The 24,898-nt window shown below is 41.5% G+C and overlaps 1 protein-coding gene across 3 annotated transcripts in view; it reads left to right on the top strand.

Moving 5' to 3' along the window:
• FIP1L1 (factor interacting with PAPOLA and CPSF1) overlaps positions 1–24,898 on the top strand; it is a 131,952-nt gene that overhangs the window by 24,219 nt on the left and 82,835 nt on the right. For all 3 annotated transcript variants that reach the window (XM_077477492.1, XM_077477491.1, XM_077477490.1), the window contains exons 6-9: positions 726–833; positions 2,610–2,740; positions 9,174–9,283; positions 12,769–12,865. In XM_077477492.1, coding sequence (XP_077333618.1) covers positions 726–833; positions 2,610–2,740; positions 9,174–9,283; positions 12,769–12,865 — 446 coding nt within the window. The remainder of the gene's footprint in view (positions 1–725; positions 834–2,609; positions 2,741–9,173; positions 9,284–12,768; positions 12,866–24,898) is intronic.

Below are 24,898 nucleotides of genomic sequence, written 5' to 3'. Positions count from 1 at the left end.
TTTTTTTTTTTAAAAGCAGTTGAATTATTATTATTTTTTTACTTGTCTTGAAAACTGTTTTTAGAGCAAAATACACTAATTTGAATTTTGGTTCACACAAACTCCCATAAAATCCCAAATTATTTTGTACAAAATAAAAGGGAGGTTAAGAAAATACTGTTGATACCAAATTTGTTCAAAAACGAAAGGTACTGGGGCAGTTTTTACCTGAGGCTTTATTCATGCCTGGGCGTTCTGGAATCGACCAATTCTGCCAACAATTCCAGGATCGCAGCAAAACGTGCAAGTTGCGATGCCAATACTTCCTAATTGCACCCCAATCATGGCAAAATTGCAGTGTATGAAGCTTGTCACTCAAAAAGGAGCAGGAGCTTTTTTTTTTTTTTTTTTTTTCTTTTTTTTTCTTTTTTTTGGAGCGACAGCTTCACGCATTGTAGTTTGCTGCAATTGCAGAACTATTTTATCGCAGCCAAATCACACCACGATTGGGGTGCCTTTTAAGATTAATGGCATCACAAACTAGTCCCATGTTTTGCTGCTGTTCTGGAACAACCAGGTGTGAATGGAGACTAATGCTGTGAATGCATTAAGGTTAAAAGTGTAGCCTTTAGTACTACTTTCATGTGTTTATTTACAAAATGTATTTACAAATGTAACATTGTAGATGTAATGGTAAAGACAAGTAGAATTTATTAGAAATATAAAACTGTATCCTTTCTTTGTAGGTGGGAAGGGCAAAGGAGTGGATTTGGATGCCCCAGGCAGTATTAATGGCGTTCCGCTAGTAGAAGTGGACTTGGATTCCTTTGAGGACAAGCCTTGGAGAAAACCAGGTAATGATCTGTGCATATGATGTAACAGTTTACAGAACTTAGTGGCTGTCACCATTTCAAGTCACTGACTAAGCTTAAGTACGTAGGTCGGGAATTCTTAGTTCATTGTGTGTTTGTATCGGGACAGTCGGGCATTAAAATGTAACTCTGGTCAAAGCTTGTTAGAGTACACAAACTGTAGTCAAAAACCAACTGAGATTCTAACACTCATTTCTACTAAGGTGAAGGCAGCAGTCCTTGAGTTTGCCAGCAGTGGCAAATTTAAATACTTTTTAGGCCTCATCCACATGGGGCATAAGAAAAGAAAAACAAAAGCCGCTTTTACAGGCGTTTGACCTCCTTCCCTTTTTTTTTTAATCTGCCTCTAAGTTCGCCTCTGTGTTGGCCTGTGTGGCAATGCACACATAGTCGTGTACATGCGTATTGGAAGAGGAGTATTTAGAGAATAAAAAAAAAAAATCATCGCTTGGGCGTACAGGAGAGGAGTGTTTGAGCCGAAAAAATGCTTGACGCATCTAAATGCCTGGAAAAGAAGCTAAATGCTAGGCACATTTGGCACTTGAGCATTCATTCCACTGGCCAGAATAAATATTCTGGCCAGTGGAATGAATGAACACCCAAATGCTTCATGTGCCTACGTGCGCGTGTGCAAAACATGGCTTTAGGTGTGGGGTTTTTTTGTTTTGTTTTTTTTCCTGTCAGGACAAAGGTGTTCAGAGAAACTGAGCAAGCACCCAGCGTGCATGAGGCCTAAATAAAGTGTAACTAAAGGCAAATCTTTTATTTATTTATTTTTTTTTTTTCTTTTTGGACAGAGTGGAAATTAGAACACTCATGTTTGTATTTCTGTCTGCGCCCCTCTGAATTTGTCCTGTTCACCTTTCTCAAAAATTAAAGTAAAAGAAAAATCACACATTTTGGGTTGTCCCCAGAATAGTAATAGATGGGGTAATTTTTCCAATGGGACACTAGTTCTGGTGAGCCCAAATGTATTTCCCCTCAATATTTATTTTGGCTATGGGACAGGAAGTGAAGGTAAATCTCTCTAACGGGGCACAGATGGCAAAAAACTAAACAAAAATAAAGGCGATTATAACACTCCCGATCCAAAAAAAAAAAAAGATTTTGCTTTAAAGTGATTGTCAAGGAACATGTCATACTTCTCTGCTCTGTGCAATAGTTTTGCACAGAGCAGCCCTGATCCTCCACTTCTCTGGTTCCCTGATATCACTTGTGGCTCCTCTGCCCCTACATCCCCTTGTAAGTGACCCCATGGCAAGCTGCTTGATATGGAGCCCGTGTGTCGATTGACGCGCCACTGCCTCTTAACAGGCTGTGATGAATAGCAGCAGGAGCCAATAGCTCCTGCTGCTGCCTCTGTGTCCAGAGAACTGCTGCTCTCAGGCACATCACTGAATCGAGATTGGGCTCTGGTAAGTATAAAGAGAAGGGCCTGAACAGTTTTTTTTTTATTTTTTTTTTATTTTTATTTTTACCTTTTTAATGCGTAGAGTGCATTGAGGTAAAAAAAAAAAACTGCCTCCTAGAACCACTTTAAGCAAAGCAGCTATGTTTAATGGTGGAATTAGCAAATTGATTACATTTTTTGCTGGCTCGATTGTTTGTTTTTCCCCAATATTCCATTCCAGCACTATATTCTTATCCACTGGTTGTTATGGGAAATGGAGCTTTATTTTGTATAAATCGGCCTATTTTTTTTTCTTACATGTGAAAGACTATTTTTTATTAAATGTGTTTTTTATTTTCCAACTTTAGGTGCTGACCTTTCAGATTACTTCAATTATGGTTTTAATGAAGAAACATGGAAAGCGTACTGTGAAAAACAGAAGCGACTACGGATGGGCCTAGAAGCGCTTCCAGTCTCCTCAACTACGAATAAAATTACAGTATGTTGGAATAAATCGGGGGAGTATATTTATAGCACTTTTTCTTCAGCTGCAACATTCCAATACTGAAATACTAGCAAGAATAATAATATAAAATAACAGTCAAACCATCAACATTCATTTTCTTTTATGCTGAGAACAAAGCTGGTCACAAGATGTTGGCGTTTTATAGTGGGAGTTGTTTTAAAACTAATGATGTGCAATTGTATGAAATAAGCCATTATGCATAGGCCCTTAGAAACAAAAGAACACTTACAAGTAATATATATATTAATATAATATTGACGTACTTATGTAGTCAGTGATGTATATGTGCTCATTGCATCTAACACCTCCAATTTTGCATCTCTGAGCTTTTATAGTATCTGTAAACAATTCGATAACGTTAACAGGTAGCTCTCTGCTCTAAACCGCTACTTCCTGCTGCCACTCAAGCTCCGGTACCTGAGTAAACAGACTTTACCACACTCACAAACTCAATGTTGGGCAAAGGAGCTGCTGCACACCAGAAAGATCACTGACCTCCACAATCATTACAGTTACAGTCCCTGCCCTAGCACCGTCCCCATCACATTTCACCCAATAAGACTTCGTATTAGAGTTTTACTCTATATACAGTGCATTGAAAATGTATTCATACCCCTGGAAAATTTCCACATTTTGTCATGTTACAACCAAAAACGTCAATGTATTTTATTGGGATTTTATGTGATAGAAGTGGAAGGCAAATGAGAAATGTGTTTTCCAAATTTTTTACAAATATGTGAAAAGTGTGGGGTGCATTTGTATTCTGCCCCCTTTAGTCTGATATCCCTAACTAAAATCTAGTGGAATCAATTGCCTTCAGAAGTCAACTGGTTAGTAAATAGTCCACCTGTTTGTAATTTATTCTCAGTATAAATACAGATGTTCTGTGAAGCCTTCAGAGGTTTGTTAGAGAACCTTAGTGATCAAACGGCATCACAAAGGCCAAGAAACACACCAGACAGGTCAGAAATAAAGTTGTGGTGAAGTTTAAAGCAGGGTTAGGTTATAAAAAGCTTTCGAAAATCTCAGGGAGCACTGTTCAATCCATCATCTTAAAATGGAAAGAGTATGGCACAACTGCCAAACCTTCAAAACTGACAGGCTGGGCAAGGAGAGCATTATTTAGAGAAGCAGCCAAGAGGCTGTTTTTATTTGTAAAATATTTTGAAAACCATTTATCATGTTCCTTCCACTTCACAATTATGTGCCACTTTGTGTTGGTCTATCACATAAAATCCCAATAAAATACATTTACGTTTTTGGTTGTAACATGACAAAATGTGGAATATTTCAAGGGGTATGAATACTTTTTCAAGGCATTATATACAGTGGGGACGGAAAGTATTCAGACCCCCTTAAATTTTTAATTCTTTGTTAAATTGCAGCCATTTACTAAAATTGTTTTAAGTACATTTTTTTCCTCATTAATGTACATGCAACACCTCATATTGACAGAAAAACACAGAATTGTTGACATTTTTGCAGATTTTATTAAAGAAAAACTGAAATCTCTCTGGGTCCTAAGTATTCACACCCTTTGCTCAGTATTTAGTAGAAGCACCATTTTGCTCTAATACAGCCATTAGTCTTTTTGGGAAAGATGCAACAAGTTTTGCACCTTGATTTTGGGATCCTCTGCCATTCCTCCTTGCAGATCCTCTCCAGTTCTGTCAGTTGAATGGTAAGTGTTGGTAGACAGCCATTTTTAGGTCACTCCAGAGATGCTCAATTGGGTTTAAGTCAGGGCTCTGGCTGGGCCATTCAAGAACAGTTACGGAGTGTTTGTGAAGCCACTCCTTCGTTATTTTAGCTGTGTGTTTAGGGTCATTGTCTTGTTGGAAGGTAAACGCGAGGTCCTGAGCACTCTGGAGAAGGTTTTCATCCAGGATATCCCTGTACTTGGCTGCAGAGATCTTATTTCTCACCATCTTGGAGTCCTTCAGGTGTTTTTTGTTTTTTATTGCAAACTTCATGCAGGCTTTCATGTGTCTTGCACTGAGGAGAGGCTTCCGTTGGGCCACTCTGCCATAAAGCCCCAACTGGTGGAGGGCTGCAGTGATGGTTGACTTTCTACAACTTTCTCCCGACTGCATCTCTGGAGCTCAGCCACAGTAATCTTTGGGTTCTTCTTTACTTCTCTCACCAAGGCCCTACTCCTCCGATAGGACCACTGTGCTCTTAGGTGCAGCAGAAATTTTTGTTGTAACCTTGGCCAGATTTGTGGCAAAGCACAGTTCTGTCTCTGAGCTCTTCAGGCAGTTCCTTTGACCTCATGATTCTCATTTGCTCTGACATGCACTGTGAGCTGTAGTGCCCGTTCACACAGGGGCGACGCGACTTGCAGCGCGACTCACAGACGCGACCTGCACACGACTTCAGCGGCGACTTGCAAAATGACTTCTGTATAGAAGTCAATGCAAGTCGCCTGAAGTCGCCCCGAAAATAGTACAGGAACCTTTTTCTAAGTCGGAGCGACTTGAGTCGCTCCTATTAGAACGGTTCCATAGTACAGAACGGAGCGCGACTTGTCAGGCGGCTAAGTCACCTGACAAGTCGCGGTAGTGTGAACGGGCACTTAAGGTCTTGTATAGACAGGTGTGTGGCTTTCCTAATCGAGTCCAATCATTATAATCAAACACAGCTGGACTCGAATGTGTAGAACCATCTCAAGGATGATCAGAAGAAATGGACAGCACCTGAGTTAAATATGAGTGTCACAGCAAAGGGTCTGAATACTTAGAACCATGTGATATTTCAGTTTCTCTTTTTTAATAAATCTGCAAAAATGTCAACAATTCTGTGTTTTTCTGTCAATATAGGTTGCTGTGTGCACATTAATGAGGAAAAAAAATTAACTTGAATGATTTTAGCAAATGGCTGCAATATAACAGAGTGAAAAATGTAAGGGGGTCTGAATACTCTCCGTCCCCACTGCATATCAGCTTGCTAGCAACAGGATCGCTAGATGGCGTACCTATGTAGCTCCTATTCTCATTTTCCCATCCAATTCGAAACATTACAGAATTTCACTAATTAGCAAGGGCACCATAGTGCAGCAACGCCTCGCTTGTCTGGTAAGTTTTGGAATGATGCCTTAGAAGCAGGAGTGTTGGGAAGCTCTCCCCTTTTAGGAATAAAGTCAGCACTGAGCACTTACAGATTCAGAGCTGTCAATCTCTAGCCAGGAAGCAGTTGATCAAGTATAGGCTTATAGATAGAGAGAATCTATATCTATATATCTATCTCTATAGCTCTCTAATATGGGGGGGAGGGGGGTTTAATGTTCAGGCCTAAAATGTAAACTTTGACGTGTGCGCTGGCGCTTTACATTGTCCAGCTGTGCTTGAGGGCACCACTCTGCTCTTCTTCTTTTTTTTTTTTTTTTTTAAATACAACCTTTATTTGAAGCATTTGTTGCTTCACTGCCCGACATTGCAGTGCGATTCGGCCTGGTGTGCTGCTATAAAATGCAGCATTTTAGCGCAGTACTAGACTGCGTTACATGTGAGAGAGACACATAGGAAGGAGTTGTTTTGTGTCTCCCTGTGGTGACAGACGTTTTACCATGTGCTAAACCGTGTTTTACTGCACATAGTATGAATTGGCCCAAAGGGATCTCTGAGTCTATTATTTCTACCTTGCTAAAGGCAAGAAAAGCTTCTTCCAATTGTGAGCACAGACACTTCAATCCCATAGCATACCCTGTGCCTCACATTCTGTGTCTCAGAACCTTGAGCCTTTTTTAATGTATTTATAATTTTCCAAATGTCACAATGCCAACAAGAAAAGAAAAATCAGTAATTTAAACTTTGATTACATTATACACAGTACTATACAAAAGTTTTAGGCAGGTGTTGAAAAAACACTGTAAGATGAGAATACTTTCAGAAACGGAAGCATTAATAGTTTCTTTTTTATCAATTAACATGTAAAGTAAATTAAATCAATATTTGGTGTGACCTTTGCCTTCAAAACGGCACCAATTCTTCTAGGTACACTTGTACACCGTTTTTGATGAAAGTAGGCAGGTAGGTTGTTCCAAACATTTTGGAGAATTAACCACAGCTTTTCTGTGGATGGTAGGCTGTCATGTTTTTCTCTCATTTTGTAATCCCAGACAGGCTCAATGATGCCGAGATCAGGGCTCTGTGGTGGCCAGCCAATCACTTCCAGGACTCCTTATTCTTTACACTGAAGATGGTTCTTGATGACACAGGCTGTATGTTTGGGGTCATTGTCCTGCTGGAGAATAAATTTGGAGCAAATCGCACACCTCCCTGATGGTATGGCATGATGGATAAGTATCTGTCTATTTCTCAGCATTGAGGACACCATTGATCCTGACCAAATCTCAAACTCCGTTTGCAGAAATACAGCCCCAAACATTCCAGGAACCTCCACCATGCTTTACTGTTGCCTGCGGACACTCATTATTGTACCGCTCTCTAACCCTTTGAACGTATGGCCTCCTGCTACAGCCAAATGTTTCTAATTTTTGGAATCCTCAGTCCAGAGCACCTGCTGCCATTTTTCTGCAACCCACTTCCTACGTTTTTGTGTATAGTTGAGTTGCTTAATCTTGTTTCCATGTCGGAGTTGTGGCTTTTTTACCCACAATTCTTCCATGAAGTCCACTTTTAGCCAGACTTTCCCGGACTGTAGATGGGTGTACCTGGATCCCACCGGTATTCGCTGAGTTTTTTTCTGATTGCACTGCTGTGGTCATCTTCCAATGTTGAAGAGAAGTAAGCATGATGTGTACTTCATCTGCTGCATTAATTTTCCTTGGCTGACCACTGCGTCTATGGTACTCAATGTTGACCGATCAGTGGTGTCCTCAATTCTGAGAAATACAGGCAGATACTTATCCATTAAGTCATACCATCATGGAGGTGCGCGTTTGTCCCCAAATTTATTCTGCGGCAGGAAAACAACCTCAAACATACAGCCAATGTCATTAAAAACTACGGTGTAACGAAGAACAAGGAGTCCTAGAAATGAGGGGTTGGCCCCCACAGAGCCCTGATCTCACAGAGCCCTGATCTCAACATCGAGTCTGTCTGGGATTACATTAGGAGACAAAAGGACTTGAGGTAGCCTACATCTGCAGGTGTTTGTCACAACCTACATTTTTGAAAGCATTTTTTCGCTGCAGCTTTTCTTCACACATGTCTAAAACATTTGTGTGAACATCTACATATAAAGAGAGAGAGTGTAAAATTTCTCAAATTTGTCTTTTTTTCTTTAAAAGATTTAACATGTCATACTTGCCTGCTCTGTGAAATGGTTTTGCACAAAGCTGCCCCAATCCTCCATCCTCCTTGAGTCCCCCACCAGCCCTCCTGGCTCCTCACCCACCCCACGAGTGCTCCCATAGCAAGCCGCTTGCTATGCCAGTGCTTGTGGGGGCTCACTAACGTGCTTCGCTCACTTGTCACTGGCTGTGATTGACAGCAGCTGGGAGCCAATTGCTGCCGCTGCTCTCTGAGCCTATGAGGAGGGAGCAAGCAGAGAGCCGTTGGTCTCATGCACAGTGCTGGATTGGGATATGGTAAGTATTTGGGGGGGATGGGACAGCTGCACTCAGAACTTAATGCAAAGAATGGATTAGGGTAAAATACTTTCAGGCTTTAGAACCACTTAAAGAGAAATTGCAGTCTGCTCACATATTTTGTAATAAAATCATCTTTGCCATTCTGAAGCTTCCTTCTAACCACTTTGCACACACACACACACACACACACACACACACACACACACACACACACACACACACACACACACACACACACACACACACACACACACACACACACACACACACACTGTGCTTCTGTACTTGCCAAATATGCTGCAGAAATCTCACTCTACTGAGTCTGGCTGCATCCATTTTAACTGTGGACAGCTAAAGCTGGTGCCTGTTCACTTTCTGGATTTACAGACACTCCTCCAGCTCTGCAGTTCTCATTGACCCTCTTATGACTCACCCCCCCCCCCCCTCCCTTCCTGGCAAACTCTCAGAGTGAGAGAGTGCTGTGCATGATGTCATAAGCCTAGGCTTTTTACCACACAAGAAACAGGAAGTGGAGTGTATAAGGTATTTACAGGCAGAAATTTTTTTTTACTATCCAAAGAATAAAACCAGGACAGAAGATTTCATGGAAATTTGAAAAAGTGACTGAAGGTCCGCTTTAAAGCTAATGGGCAGCTATTATTTTTGGAAATGAGAGAGAAATGTATCTGTCTTCCATCCGATTGATTCTGTTTAGGTCTGAAAACGGCCACTTTTTCCACTATTTAACACTGGCCTTCTGTGTGGTTACATTGCCATGCTCTTCTGTTCTATTTCTATTGTCTTTTTATCTTATACTTTTTTGTATAATTTTTTTCCTTTTTATGTAAACAGGTGCAGCAGGGCAGAACTGGAAACTCGGAGAAAGAAACTGTTATACAGACCACAAAGCCAGAGTTCACATCGCCAACTTCATTATTTAAATCTAATACTGCACCTCCCAGGTGGGTTGGTAATAAGTTTCAATATTCACACAACATCAATAATGGGTTGGACATGAAACCATTTTGCACTGCATCAAAATCTATGGACTAACATAAATGTATTGTACTGCGCTGAAGTGTTATGGGAGATTACAATTCCTGGTTATGAGACTGGGACATTATGCAATTGTTGTGTCCATAGCATTTAATAAGCTTTATTTACTTGCTACCCTATGTTAAAATTGAAAGATGGCTGCACCCAGTCTGTCACGCCGAATTCAGCACCCAAGACCCATTGGTTGCATATGCTACCCCTTTTGCATGATTTTGGAAGAAAAACGTGTTAATTTTTAGAGTATAGTAATGCCTAATACAATATTCAAATTGTTGCCATCTCTTCTGTGAGTTCACAATAGATGTAATTTCTTTGTGTGTAGTTCTGGCAGATGTTCAATAGCGACTGCTTATATACTGTCACTACAATTTGGAGATTGGGCAGAAAAGATATCGGTCTTAAAATCTTGGAGTGTTCGATTTTCTTTGCAAATTATGACCGACTGAGAACCTTTTTGGGTTTTTTACATTCCGGTTTACGGAAAAATATAGGCTGAAGCAAGCTTGAGGTCATGTTGTTGTTTAGTTGCCTATGGGTGTTTGCAGGAAAATCATGGCTGTCCCAAAATGAAATAACATATCCTCTTTCATAAAGAAAAATACATTTTTATTGAATATACCGATTTGAGATCGCAGGCAAATGCATAATTTCATCCCTTTCATTCTGACCAAGGCTAACAGGGCAGGGTGTCACACCTTTGTTTTGTTTTTAGCAATTAAAAAGGTTGTAATAAACCTTAAATACACTTGATTGACTACATACAGTACTGTGCACAAGTTTTAGTCAGGTGTGAAAAAAGTCTGTAAATTAAGAATACTTTCAGAAATAGATGTGTACATAGTTTTATCAATTAAAATGGAAAGTAATGGAAGAGAAATCTAAATCAAATGAATATTTGTTGTGACCACCCTTTGCCTTCAAAACAGTATTAATTCTTCTGGGTACACTTGCACACAGTTTTTGAAGGAACTTGGCAGGTAGGTTGTTCCAAACATCTTGGAGAACTAACCACAGATCATCTGTGGATGTGGGCTGTATCAAATCCTTCTGTCTGCTCATGTAATTCCACACAGACTCGATGGTTGAGATCAGGGCTCTGTGGGGGCCAAATCATCACTTGCAAGACTCCTTGTTCTTTACACGGAGTATCGTTTTTAATGACATTGGCTGTATGTTAGGGGTCATTGTCCTGTTGTAGAATACATTAGGGGCCACTCACATGCCTCTCTGATGGGATGACATGATAGATACAGTGCCTTGCGAAAGTATTTGGCCCCCTTGAACTTTTCAACCTTTTGCCACATTTCAGGTTTCAAACATAAAGATATACATTTTTTATTTTTTGTGAAGAATCACCAACAAGTGGGACACAATTGTGAAGTGGAACGAAATCTATTGGATGTTTGAAACTTTTTTAACTAATAAAAAAATGAAAAGTGGGGCGTGCAAAATTATTCGGCCCCCTTGCGTTAATACTTGGTAGAGCCACCTTTTGCTGCGATTACAGCTGCAAGTCGCTTGGGGTATGTCTCTATTAGTTTTGCACATCGTGAGACTGAAATTCTTGCCCATTCTTCCTTGCAAAACAGCTCGAGCTCAGTGAGGTTGGATGGAGAGCGTTTGTGAACAGCAGTTTTCAGCTCTTTCCACAGATTCTCGATTGGATTCAGGTCTAGACTTTGACTTGGCCATTCTAACACCTGGATACGTTTATTTGTGAACCATTCCTTTGTAGATTTTGCTGTATGTTTGGGATCATTGTCTTGTTGGAAGACAAATCTCCGTCCCAGTTTCAGGTCTTTTGCAGACTCCAACAGGTTTTCATCCAGAATAGTCCTGTATTTGGCTGCATCCATCTTCCCCTCAATTTTAACCATCTTCCCTGTTGAAGAAAAGCAGGCCCAAACCATGATGCTGCCACCACCATGTTTGACAGTGGGGATGGTGTGTTGAGGGTGATGAGCTGTGTTGCTTTTACGCCAAACATATCATTTTGCATTGTGGGCAAAAAGTTCGATTTTGGTTTCATCTGACCAGAGCACCTTCTTCCACATGTTAGGTGTGTGGCAAACTTTAGACGAGACTTTTTATGGATATCTTTGAGAAATGGCTTTCTTCTTGCCACTCTTCCATAAAGGCCAGATTTGTGCAGTGTACGACTGATTGTTGTCCTATGGACAGACTCTCCCACCTCTGCTGTAGTTCTCTGCAGTTCATCCAGAGTGATGATGGGCCTCTTGGCTGCATCTCTGATCAGTCTTCTCCTTGTCTGAGCTGAAAGTTTAGAGGGACGGCCAGGTCTTGGTAGATTTGCAGTGGTCTGATACTCCTTCCATTTCAAAATGATCGCTTGCACAGTGCTCCTTGGGATGTTTAAAGATTGGGAAATCTTTTTGTATCCAAATCCGGCTTTAAACCTCTCCACAACAGTATTACGGACCTGCCTGGTGTGTTCCTTGGTCTTCATGATGATCTCTGCGCTTTCAACAGAACCCTGAGACTATCACAGAGCAGGTGCATTTATACAGAGACTTGATTACACACAGGTGGATTTTATTTATCACCATCAGTCATTTAGGACAACATTGGATCATTCAAAGATCCTCGCTGAACTTCTGGAGTGAGTTTGCTGCACTGAAAGTAAAGGGGCCGAATAATTTTGCACGCACCACTTTTCAGTTTTTTATTTGCTAAAAAAGTTTAAAATATCCAATAGATTTCGTTCCATTTCACAATTGTGTCCCACTTGTTGGTGATTCTTCACAAAAAATAAAAATTTTTATCTTTATGTTTGAAGCCTGAAATGTGGCAAAAGGTTGAAAAGTTCAAGGGGGCCGAATACTTTCGCAAGGCACTGTAAGTATCTGACTGTATTTCTTCAAATGAGCTGCAGGAACCTAAATAAGCAGGCTAACCTCCCACCGTCTGTGTGAGTCTCTACAGCTTGTCCTTACTGAGAAATGGCTAAACCGCTTGGCACAAATAGTACACAACCTCTACTTTGCAACTATCTTTCATGTGCTGTGAATCTGTTGATCCAATTTGCAGTGCAATTTTTTTGCAACTTTGTGGGTTTTTGATGCTTTTTGTTTTTGAGTAGGAGACTGGATTTTGTACACAAAGCTTAACAAAAATGTGTTAAACGCCTTAATTTTTCATGCATTTTTGTTGGAGTCTATGGGACTAAAATCATGCTGCACCAGCTCCAAAGTAGCACATGTACCTTTTCCAAAAATGCACTGCATGAAAATGAAATGAAAATTATGTGATTTCCATTGTTGCGGGATAGCAGCCACATCTGAAATTGCACTAGTGTGAACCAGTCATCGCTTCTTGTAAATTTAAATGCAGTAGCTTTTGCAAATAAATGTATTTCCTCTTAAATTTACAGTAGAAAACTCTCGGGCACAATCGATGTGATTGGACAAACAACCACCATCACACGGGTAGAAGGGAGGCGGCGGGGTGCTAATGAAAGCAACATCCAGGTGCGTATATCATGTGCTTCTTATGATTTTATAAAATAGCAGTTTGAAAGTGATGATTAAGAGCTTTGAAAGGCTAAGTTCCTCATTAGTAACATGATAAATGTTATGTTCGTTTTCAGGGTGTAACATGTTACTAATGCAGCAGCCCTGCTCACCCCCCAACCTCCCCCCCCCCCCCCCCCATTGTGACAGTAGGAGGGGGGATCAATCCAATTCCCCCCCCCGTCACATTTTTAAAAACTGCATAGATGTATGTACCATGTTCGATCATTCACGGCTCTATGAATGAATGAAGTCCTGTCTACCGCAGTGGTTTTCAGTCAACTGTAAGGGCTCTTGTAAGGGCCCTTTGTAGTTCATTGATTCTTCCTGCTCTTCAGCAACTGCCTGCCCGTATGGGAGGTATAAGCAGACAGCTGTACTGAGTGTCTGCAGGAGTCTGACATTGCACTTCTGCTGATAGCGGGTGCAATGCTTTGCAGACTCCATTGTAAATATAATATATATACACATGATTTTGCACGTAAAAATTTGCATTCATTTTACAAAAGGTAAACTTGGCCTTTAAAGTCTGTCCTGCAAGATTCCTCATTTAAATTGTTTGCTCTCTTCCCTGTTTTTCTAAGAGGAAATTCTCCAGTCAATCAATCAAGAACGTAAACTGGCCGTTTATGTTCTGAACTGTTTGTAATGATTTACGAGAAATCATATGGTTTAAATGCAAACTGTAATATTGGAAAGTGTAGAGAATCTTTGGAGTAAGATTCTGTTTTCTTTTTTTTTATCTTAAGCTGGTCATTGAGTAGAAAATCAAACGAAAATGCAAAAAAAAATAAAAAATTGAAACGTTCTTTCAGTCTAAAGCTCAATGGCCCAATCAATTTTCCAGCCAATTGCATCCTATAGTTTTTCTGATTTTGTCTTCAACATTTAAACATAATTTTACTGATACTGCTACTACCCCTACTGCTCATGCACAAAAAAACACCAACAATACGGAAATTTAATGATTGGCCTACCTACTCAAATTTTTTTTCTGGTTATATTTTTCTATCGTATGGCCAGTTTGAAAAGGACTGCTATAAATACAAAGAATTACCGCTCTAAGGTAATGACTTCTCCCAAAACAGCTGTCTCCACAATCCCACAGGGTGCTGTCTCTGGTTGCAACAGGAACTGAAGTAGAAAAGATGTAGCTGGATAGCCGCACTCCGAATTATTCAACTTTATTTCAAAAATGTAATTAAAATCATAGCATCTAGGCTGGTAAACAGACTAACTGCACAGCCGCTGACATGTTTCACACCGAACACGGTGCTTAGTCATAGCTCAGTTTGAAAAGGAGCCGTCTCACTTTTCTCTGACATTTTTTTGTGAAACATTTTAGTTTAAAATATGTGTTTTTGCTATATCTAAATGAAATAAATATTGAGTATTCTATTACCTGCATTTGTTTTGTAAATTTAGGGTAGAGGGAATTTGCATAATTGTTTAGTGCAGTTCAAATCCTGCCCAAGACACTTTGCGTAGAGTTTGCATGATAGATTTCCTCTCTTGGCCACAAAACAGATTCTTCACCTCCAGCATACACGTTCTTGGGGCAGTAGGGGACCTACTGAGTCGCGGGTTGATTGTACCTCTTCTGGAATTGGAACGTTTCCTGGGGTTCTACTCAAACCTGTTTGTAGTTCCCAAGAAGGAAAGGGGTATGTCCCATCTTTGATCTAAAAGCCCTCAATCACTTTGTGAAAGTGCAGATGTTCAGAATGGAATCAGTTCGCTCAGTAGTCGCTGCCCTCCATCAAGGGGACTCCCTGGCGTCTTTGGACATCCAGTATGCGTACCTGCACATACCCATATGCCTCCGGCATCAAAAGTTTCTGCGATTGCAGTCGGGGAAACCCACTACCAGTTTGTGGCTCTCTCTTTTGGTTTGGTATCGCCCCTCCGAGTCTTTACCAAGGTATTGGCTCCTGTGTTGGCGTTTCTACGTGGTATCGCGATCATGGGTTACCTAGATGATCTCCTCCTGAGAGCTTCTTCCACCTCAGACTTAGAAGAGGATGTGGCGATCACTAGAGGTCGACCGATATGGGTTTTTCTCTGGCCGATTCCGATATTTAGAAATCGTGGTGGCCGATGGCCGATATATGATGCCGATTTTATTTATTTTTTATTTTTTTTTATTTTTATTTTTTTTCCCCCTTCATCTCATAAAATCTAAGTTGGACACCTTTCACACTGGAGTGTTTTTCAGGCGATTTTGGGCTAAAAAATAGCGCCTGTAAATTGCCTTCAAAATGGCTCCCCTGCAGTCTGTGTGAAAGCCCGAGTGCTTTCACAATGAGATGCGCTGGCAGGACGTTAAAAAAAAAAAAAAAAAAAATCCTGCAAGCAGCATCTTTGGAGCTCCTCCACCACTCCTGCCCATTGAAATGAATGGTCACCACTGCTGAAGCACATGCAATGCGATTTTTGCAGCAGTGCTTCACTGCCCCGCTAGCAGCCGAATAGCGGGGCTACAATGACGGTAAATCGCTGCTAAAACTTGCAGCGTTTTACCGTCAACGCCTGCCCGATCCAGTGTGAAAGCAGCCTTAATAAGTGATGCGGAAAATTTCTTACACATTTATTAAACAAAACAAACCTCCAATCAGTTCACTTGTATGTATAATTTAGATAAAAAAAAAAAAAAAAAACTATTTATTAAATACACAAAAACAGGTACTCAAAACTTTTGGACGAAAAAAAAAAGGGCTAACTTGCGTTTGAAAGACCTCTGCGCAAATACGGCGCCACATAAAATATTGCAACAACCGCTATTTTATTCCCTAGGGTTTCTGCTAAAAAAATATATATCATTTTAGGGGCTTCTGAGTGATTTTCTAGCAGAAAATACAGGATTTTTACTTGTAAGCAACAAGTGTCAGAAAAGATTTAGTCTTTAAATGGTTAAACTGAGAACTTCTACATAGGGAGTTCAGCCCATTGAAGAAGAAACATTGTATCACTTTGATCTTTTCTTGGCAGCCTGCCTAGAGAGGAGGAAAGTCCTTCACTGATGTCTTCAGGGAACTTACATTGACTATTACAGAAGTCTTTTGCAAGTCCCGCTGAACATGTAATCGGCTTTTTTATCAGCACAATCGGCCGATGCCGATTAATTAAAAAATGCCAAATATCAGCCGATATATCGGCCGATATATCGGCCGACCTCTAGCGATCACCATGCAGACCCTGCAAGAATTTGGGTGGCTGTTGAACCTAAAAAAGTCGGTGATGGTACCGACTCAGCGTTTTGGAGTAAATGAAAAAACCAAAAGGACTCTGGATAGCCGCACTCCGGATCAGGTAAAGTATATTGTGCCTTTGTTTCCAATAAAAAACCTTCACATCATGCAAGTCACAACAGCAAAGGGAATGTAGAACAAGGAATGCTGAAGCGTTTCACGCTGAATTTAGCGCTTACTCATAGCTTAGAGTACCTAGGCTTGCTGCTGGACTCCAGGGAAGCGGGAGTGTTTCTCCCTTCAGACAAGCTGCAGACTCTGAGCCGTGGTAAAACTGCTGATGAACAGCAAGTGGTTGTCGCTGCGCTTCTGCATGCGAGTCCTGGGACTCATGGTGGCCTCCTTCGAGGCAGTACCATATGCCAGTTCCACACCAGAGTCCTGCAGAAGGAGATCTTAAAAAAAGTGGGACAGATATCCATTGTCACTGGGTCGACAGATCCAGGTGAGCCAGTTAGTCAGAGGTTCGCTGATCTGGTGGCTGAGGTCCCCGGTGCTTCAGTCCGGGAAGTCGTTCCTACCTCTTAAAGTGGAGGGCCACCCTGAAAACAAAGTTTTTTTAAAAATTACAAAAAAAATCTAAAAAAAAAAAAAAATGGAAAAACATTTTTTTTTTTTTTTTTTACTTACCAGAAATGCCTGTTGCTAGGCACATAATCCTAATCTTCCTCTTCCTCCTCCGCGGAGATCTTCTGTCTTCTCTCTTCGTCGCGGCGTCTTCTGGGTAATGGGTCGCGCTGTGTTCTGGGAACTGTGTGTTCCAGAACACAGCGCGTCCCATTCAGAAAGCGCTGCGGGACTCGCGCATGCGCAGTAGCTGCGGGACTCGCGCATGCGCAGTAGGAAACGGGCAGTGAAGCCATAAGGCTCCACTGCCTGTTTCCCTTAGAGGGAATGGTGGCACCGGGACCCGAGAGCCGAGGGACGGGTCGGCCTCGGGCGGCCGACATCGCGGGTGCCCTGGACAGGTAAGTGTGTTTATTAAGTCAGCAGCTGCAGTGTTTGCAGCTGCTGACTTTTTTTTTTTTTTTTTTTTTTTTTTTTTAAACGGCCCTCCTCTTTAAATGGACGGTGGTCGCAACGGACACCAGCCTATCCGACTGGGGTGGAGTGATGGGAGTTCAGTCGACTCAAGGCCTCTGGTCGACGGAGGTGTTCAGGCTACTGTGCCTGTGGTGTGGCACACCAGACGTGGATCTTCTGGCCTCCCGTCTCAATCCGAAGGTGCCGAGATTCGTGTCCAGGACAACAGATCCATGGGCAGACGCGCTGGTGGCTCTGTGGGATCAGTACCAGCTGATCTACGCCTTTCCTCCACTGAAACTGTTATCACATCTGCTTCGCAGAGTGGAAGCTGAGGGGATCCCAGTAATACTGGTTGTGTCCTAGATTGGTCTCAGCGTCCTTGGTACGCAGACCTAGTGCGCCTGGTGGCAGACGCTCCCTGGCGACTGCCATTATGAGAGGACCTTCTGTCTCAAGGTCCGATTCTCCATTCTGCTTTACCATCGCTGGCTTTAACTGCATGGCTATTGAGAGCCAGGTGTTGAGGAACCAGGGTCTGTCGGACTCTGTGATTCCAACTATGTTGAGAGCATGGAAATCTTCTTCTCGGGAGATATATCTTCGCACCTGGAAGGCCTGCATCTCCATGAGTGAGGAGAAAGGATGGCATCCACGCTCCTTTTCTATATCCAGGATACTGCTGTTTCTTCAGCAAGGTGTAGACCAGAAATTGGTTTTAAGCACCATTAAGGGACAAATATCAGCTTTGGCTGTTTTTTTTTTTTTTTTTTCTCCCTCTCCCTCCCTTGCAAGTCGCCCTAACTGGTTATCCGCAGGATAGGGTGGTGTTGCGCCCGCAACCGTCTTTTCTGCCGAAGGTGTTTTTGGCGTTCCACCTCAATGAAGCATTGTGTTATCTCTGTGTCCTAAGCCGACACATCTTAAGCAGGTGCCCCTCCATTCCCTGGACGTGGTTCGGGCTTTATGGGGTATTTGTCACGGCTCCCTTACGGAAGTCAGACTCCTTGTTTGTTTTGGTGGCTGGTCTGAAAAAAGGCATGGCAGTCTCGTGTTGTACAGGCCTATGCCTTGAAGGGGCAGGTGCCCCCTTTCCGGTCACGGCCCACGCTACGACAATCGGAACGTCTTGGGCCTTCAAGCATCTGTCGCTCAAGTATGTAAAGAGGCGACTTCGTAGTCTGTTCACGCTTTTTTTACAAAGGTAGATGTCGGTGCATCGGCTGATGCCTGTTTTGGACGCAAAGTTTTGCAGGCGGTTGTATAATGGCAATTGCACATAGAATTTTTCCTGTTTTGTTTTTTTGTGGGTAAAAACGCAGTACCTTTTCAGTTAATGCACTGTTGCATTTGTTGCTGCAGTTTGGTGCGGTTTGAGGGTAGTGCATAACAAGCATGCTTTACTACATATACAGACTGATTTTACTGTTAAACTGCAATACTGAAGATCGGAAATTTCCAATCCATAAGGGTTACGTGACTAGTTCATTGACAGCCCCATATGTAAAGCTTTCAATTTTATCTCTCCACATCACAGGAAACGTTTTAAGAGAATTGATTATACTGGCAATGTCCAAACTGTTGTAGCTACTCTTAACTTGAAAAGTAACAAAAAAAAAATGTTTAGGAACAACACACTATGAGAAGTTTACCTATGATGACCAAGCAGATTGTTATGTTCTCATAAAGCCAAGATATGCAATTAGCGGACCTCCAGCTGTTGCAGAGCAAGTCCCACGAGGCATAGCAAGACTCTGACAGCCACAAGCATGACACCCAGAGGCATGATGGGACTTGTAGTTTTGTAACAGCTGGAGGTCTGCTAATTGCATATCCCTGCCATAAAGGATAAAATTTGACTGGGCATCATGTTGTCACTTTTTCAGTCTCTTATTTTTGAGGATTATTTTGTGGTTTTATGAATCGGCCCAAAAAGAATTGGGTGAAATATGCATAACTAGGGCCTCTCCTAAATGTTTGGGCACATTCTCTAGCTCTTAAAAGCATCACTGGTTGATTGACTTTACCTACAGAGTGCACACATGTAACATGCTTAATTTGGATAACTTGAAGACTAAGTCCAATCTGGTGTTGAGAGAGTCACTGGCCTTGATAAATGACTCTGCTCCTTAATTGTTCTAAAGGCAAAACAAGAGTTGCGACAGCTGCTTCTGCTTGTTCCCTGGCCTGGGTGGTCTAGAGCTAACCCCACAAAATCAAAGGTCTTAGTGGACATGTCAGGTTTGCAAGATAACTGAAATGCATCACATGTGATATCATTTGCTGATTAGTGATTGCAGTATTCTAGTCTGCATCTCCCCAAGGTAATACTTAAAATCTGGCCTGTTAGTGGGTTCTGAGGACAGAAGTTGAGAACCACTGGTCTAATGGGTGTGTTGTAGGATTACTGGAGTGTTTAATGTCCAGCAGACACACCCCTAATGCCAATTATCCTGAATACATCTATATTTCCATATGACACTATATTCACAATAACATTAATTGGGACATCATTTGTAGCAAATGAACATGTCCCTGAAGTTCATTTCTGAAAACAAACAAAAGGGGAAAATGTAAGGATTTGAGCCACTTTGATAAGAACCAGATTGTAAAGGCTAGACGACAGGGCCAGAACATCTCCAATACTGCAGCTCTTGTGGTATTTTCCCAGTCTGCAGGGGTCAGGACCTACCAAAGGTGGTCCAAGGAAGAAAAACCAGCATTGGGGTCATCGGAAACCAAGGCTCATTGATGCACGTGAGGAGTGCAGGCTGACCCGTTTTAGTTAGTGCTGGTTCTGATAAGTGTCGGACACAGTGCATCACAGTTTGTTGCATCTGGGGCTGCAAAACCACATATCGGTCAGTGTGCCCATGCTGACCTTTATCCACATCCAAAAGCCTCTACAGTGAGCATCAGAACTGGACCATGGAGCAAAGGAAGAAGGTGGCCTGGTCTGATAAATTGAAGAATGGGTTAAGGAACACAGTTCAAGGTGCTGACCTGGCCTCCAAATTCTCCAGATCTCAATACAATCAAACATCTGTGGGATGTGCTGGAAAAACAAGTCAGTTTTGTGCCAGATATCACAGCATATCTTCAGAGGTCTAGTTGAACCCCCGCCCCCCCAAACACACCATTTTGCGTATTCCTCTACTACAGTCAAGAAGGTTTAATGAATACATTTTTTTATTTATTTTTTGGTTTGTGTGGGTTGTGTGTGTGGGGTTATTTATTTATTTTTTAAATCCTCCATTGTCCTCTTCCCCTGATGTGTGAGGGGTTTCGATTTGTAAGCGGTAACCACACTGCTTACGTTGACGGTCGCTGCATTGTGAGTTAGAGCAGCAGCTTTGAAAAGGTAAACGGAAGGACATATGGGTACACCCATCCACATTAGTAAGGGCACTGTTCAGCCATCATCTGATCCTCTTGTTACCATTTTTGAATTGTGGGGAAAATGAGGGTTGCATTGTTCAGGCTACCCCCACCATTCTTCACACATCGTTTTTAGGTTTCCTCAGACCTCATTATCACTCTAGTGTAGACTACTAACCCTAAGCATGACTTTAATTGGGTCTGACATTCAATACTGGGCATTGTTACACCCTTCCTGCCCAGGTCTACTGCTTTCACAATTTGAATGACAATTGTGCAGTCATGCAACACATGTTAAACTTCCAGTGACCAGTGTGTGAGAGAGAACACTAAATTTAACACTAAAGAAAAAAACAGTGGGTTGCGCTAAAATAAAAATGTAAATATAAGCAAAGTTATACCAATGTGAATAACTAAGAAGGATATTTTAACAATCCTATACAAAAAGGAAAATTAAGTTGTGTGAAGTTGTACAATAAAAAATCAATGAAGATAGCAAGTACAAATCCCTATTAAAAGCAACATAGATGGTAGTTAAAGCGGAGGTCCACCCTAAAATGGACCTCCGCTCATCGGAATCCCCCCCCCTCCGGCGCCACAATCGGCATCTTTCAGGGGGGAGGGGGGTGCAGTTACCTGGATAATCCAGGTAACTGCACCCACTTCCGGGCTAGCTCTCTGCGGAAAGGGGCGTACGTTACGCCCCTTTCCGCAAGCGCCCACCCCCTTCAGCAAGTGCCCCGCTGCCTGCTGGGAAACGCACAGCTCCCAGAGGCAGCGGGGACCGTCCGGATTGCGCCGCGCGGCTCGCGCATGCGCAGTAGGGAACCGGGAAATGAAGCCGAAAGGCTCCATTTCCTGATTCCCATACCCAAGATGGCGGCGGCAGGACCCGCCAGACGAGCGAGCGATCGGCTTCGGGTGCCGACATCGCGGGCGCGCTGGACAGGTAAGTGTCACTATTTAAAAGTCAGCAGCTGCAGTATTTGTAGCTGCTGGCTTTTAAAAAAAAAAAAAAAAACGCGGAGTCCCGGTGTACTCCCGCTTTAATTGATTTTATAACCACTTACCAGCCTATCAAACTGTGTATGTAATAAAAATTTTTTTTTACAATAAATTCATTTAGCTTAATGAATTAAATTGGTGAAACATAATTATAAACAATATTATAATGTCCATATAGAGTCTTTAGAAGAAAAGATTGTTTTCAATAACTCCACGGTGATACAGTGACAGCAAACCATCCAAAATTATTGTGAATAGTGCACGACCTCCACCACAGATATTACTGACGCTTACCGAAGGTGTATGGTTCTTTGTTACAGAGAACCATACAGCGCAAGTGACTGATTCCCCCAGTCCAGGGTATTCATAGGTGGATACAGGAACCCGTTACTTCTCCCAGCCTCCAAAAAAGCTTCCTCTCATCAGTTTACATAAGGGAAATAAAACTCGCAATAGTGTAAAACCCAAGTATTTTTAATAAAGTAAAAAAACAGATTGCGCACTTCCCATAGTGACGAAATGCGTAGGGATGAGGAGCGACGTCCTGACGCCACTAGCTCACGTGTTTTGTTCCGGAAGTATTGGGCGCTGCATATTGAGACCGGCCGGCTTGAATTTGTTACGCGATCTATACAATCGATATTTTGTAAGTGCGCAATCTGTTTTTTTACTTTATTAAAAAATACTTGGGTTTTACACTATTGCGAGTTTTATTTCCCTTATGTAAACTGATGAGAGGAAGCTTTTTTGGAGGCTGGGAGAAGTAACGGGTTCCTGTATCCACCTATGAATACCCTGGACTGGGGGAATCAGTCACTTGCGCTGTATGGTTCTCTGTAACAAAGAACCATACACCTTCGGTAAGCGTCAGTAATATCTGTGGTGGAGGTCGTGCACTATTCACAATAATTTTGGATGGTTTGCTGTCACTGTATCACCGTGGAGTTATTGAAAACAATCTTTTCTTCTAAAGACTCTATATGGACATTATAACATTGTTTATAATTATGTTTCACTAATTTAATTCATTAAGCTAAATTAATTTATTGTAAAAAATTTTTTTTATTACATACACAGTTTGATAGGCTGGTTAGTGGTTATAAAATCAATTAACTACTATCTATGTTGCTTTTAATAGGGATTTGTACTTGCTATCTTCATTGATTTTTTTATTGTACATCTTCACACAACTTAATTTTTCCTTTTTGTATAGGATTGTTAAAATATCCTTCTTAGTTATTCACATTGGTATAACTTTGCTTATATTTACATTTTTTATTTTAGCGCAACCCACCCTTTTTTATTTTAATTTTATTTTTTTTTATTGCCAAATGTAGTATAACATTTGGGTTTGCTGCTTATTTCTTTTATCTTTGACTATTTTGACAAGCGCGGTTTTTCCCTGTTTCTTACTAAATTTTAACACGCCTGATCTCCATTCACACCTGAGACCTTGTAACACTGAGTCACATAACACTGGGGAGGGAAAATGGCTAATTGAGCCCAATTTGGACATTTTCATGTAGGGGTGTACTCACTTTGGTTGCCAGCGGTTTAGACATTGATGGCTGTGTGTAATACACTCACTACTTTACATTGTAGCGAAGTGTCATTTTTTTTTCAGTGTTGTCACATGAGAAGATGTAATAAAATATTTACAGAAATGTGAGTAGTGTGCATGTGTGTATGTATGTATGTATGTATGTATGTATGTATATGTATGTATGTGTGTGTGTTTGTGTATATATTAGATCAGTTAGTCCTGATGTACTGACGTCTCATTTCTTGAGGCATGAAAATGCCAGGACAGTACAAATATCCACCAAATTACCCATTTTTGTAAAGTAGACAGTCCAAGGTATTTAGAAAGAGGCATGGCGAGTTTTTTGAATTTGTAATTTTTTTTTTTGTCACAAATCTTTGGAAAATGAAGACACTAAAAGTTTCTAAAATGTTTGCATACTGTCACCAGTGCAGTATAGTGTTGTCCTATGACTGGTGTGGTGGTGATCGGGGACAATTGTGACCAGTGTGCTTAAAAAATAAAATTAAATAAATTTTAATTCCTTTTTTAATTGTTTTTTTTTTTTTGTTTTTACATACAGTGACCAGAGCAATTTCTTTTCATACATCAGGGGACACAGAGCCATAGTAGTTAATATGTGGGTTATAGGCCACCTTCAGGTGATGAACACTGGCACGCCCTAAGACAAGAATTGCACTCCCTGTATATAACCCCTCCCACCACTGGGAGTACCTCCGTTTTTTTTTCACCAGTGTCTAAGGTGTTGGTCACGAAAAAAGATGTGCTGTGCTGAACTCCACTGGAGCAATCCTTGCTGGGGCTAGCCGTGCTGATCCATTTTAAAGTGTCCTTTTTTAGCCCAAATTGAATGGTGCCTGGGCCTCGTATCCAAAGAGACGAGGTTTTGTTTGCGAATGCTCTTTTTTAGAGAGCTGGACCCTGGGATCAAGTACTTTTTGGTAGTGAGGCCATTAAGTTTTACTGGCAGGGTGCTGTTGCAGGTCCAGGATTGTGGGTTCTTCAAGGTTCCCCTGCTCCTGAAGGTTTAATGGAACCCACCGTGAAGGGTGAAGATTGGGTCTGTTGGTTTACCACAGAAAACCCTGCGGCGGGAAAGTTAAGTGGAGTTTTCTAAGAAATTTTTTGAATTTTCATTTGAATGTCTCCTTTTTAAGAATAATAATGTCATTGCTATGTGTCACCACTGGGGGCTGTATTGAGCAGTCAACACCTCATGCTGGAAACAGTGTTGTGTCAGGAGTAGAATACTTTCTCCTTTCCTCTGGCCAAAGCAGCAGAGCCTCCGGGAAGCAATTGATGCTGCAATCTCCTCGGTAAAAAAAAATCTCACTTGTCTGGTAGACAATGCACAAATGTTAATGTTAAAGGATTTAACAGATAAGTTAGAATTTCTTTTTAAGAAAAACATTTCTCTGGCAAGTTCAGTATTGCAGCCAGCTCTTGCAGCAGTTGGAGTGTCTGTCCATAAAGGATCAGTTTGTAGAGATACTTAAGATTATTCCTGATCAGCAGGCCTAGCAATGGGCTGATGTATCAGATGCACTATGTTTTACGGTGGATGCTATAAAGCATTCTATTCAAGCCTCATGGCTTATGCTAGGACTGGTACATACACGCAGAGTTCTATGGTTGAAAAGTTGGTCAGCCGATGCGCCGTGTAAGAAGCTCTTGGCTAGTTTCCCATTTCATGGTGAACAGTTATTTTGAGACTTTTTAGATAAATATATCCAAAGGATTTCTAATGGGAAAAGTTCTCTTTTAGCATTAAAAAAGAAGTTTAAGCATTTCTCC

This window comes from Lithobates pipiens, unplaced genomic scaffold (assembly GCF_037356315.1).
Source record: "Lithobates pipiens isolate NorthernLeopardFrog02 unplaced genomic scaffold, aLitPip1_a1.2 Scaffold_13, whole genome shotgun sequence".
Lineage (NCBI taxonomy): Eukaryota > Metazoa > Chordata > Amphibia > Anura > Ranidae > Lithobates > Lithobates pipiens.
The sequence above is the reverse complement of the archived record's forward strand: the minus strand, read 5'-3'. Positions and strand labels throughout refer to the sequence as shown.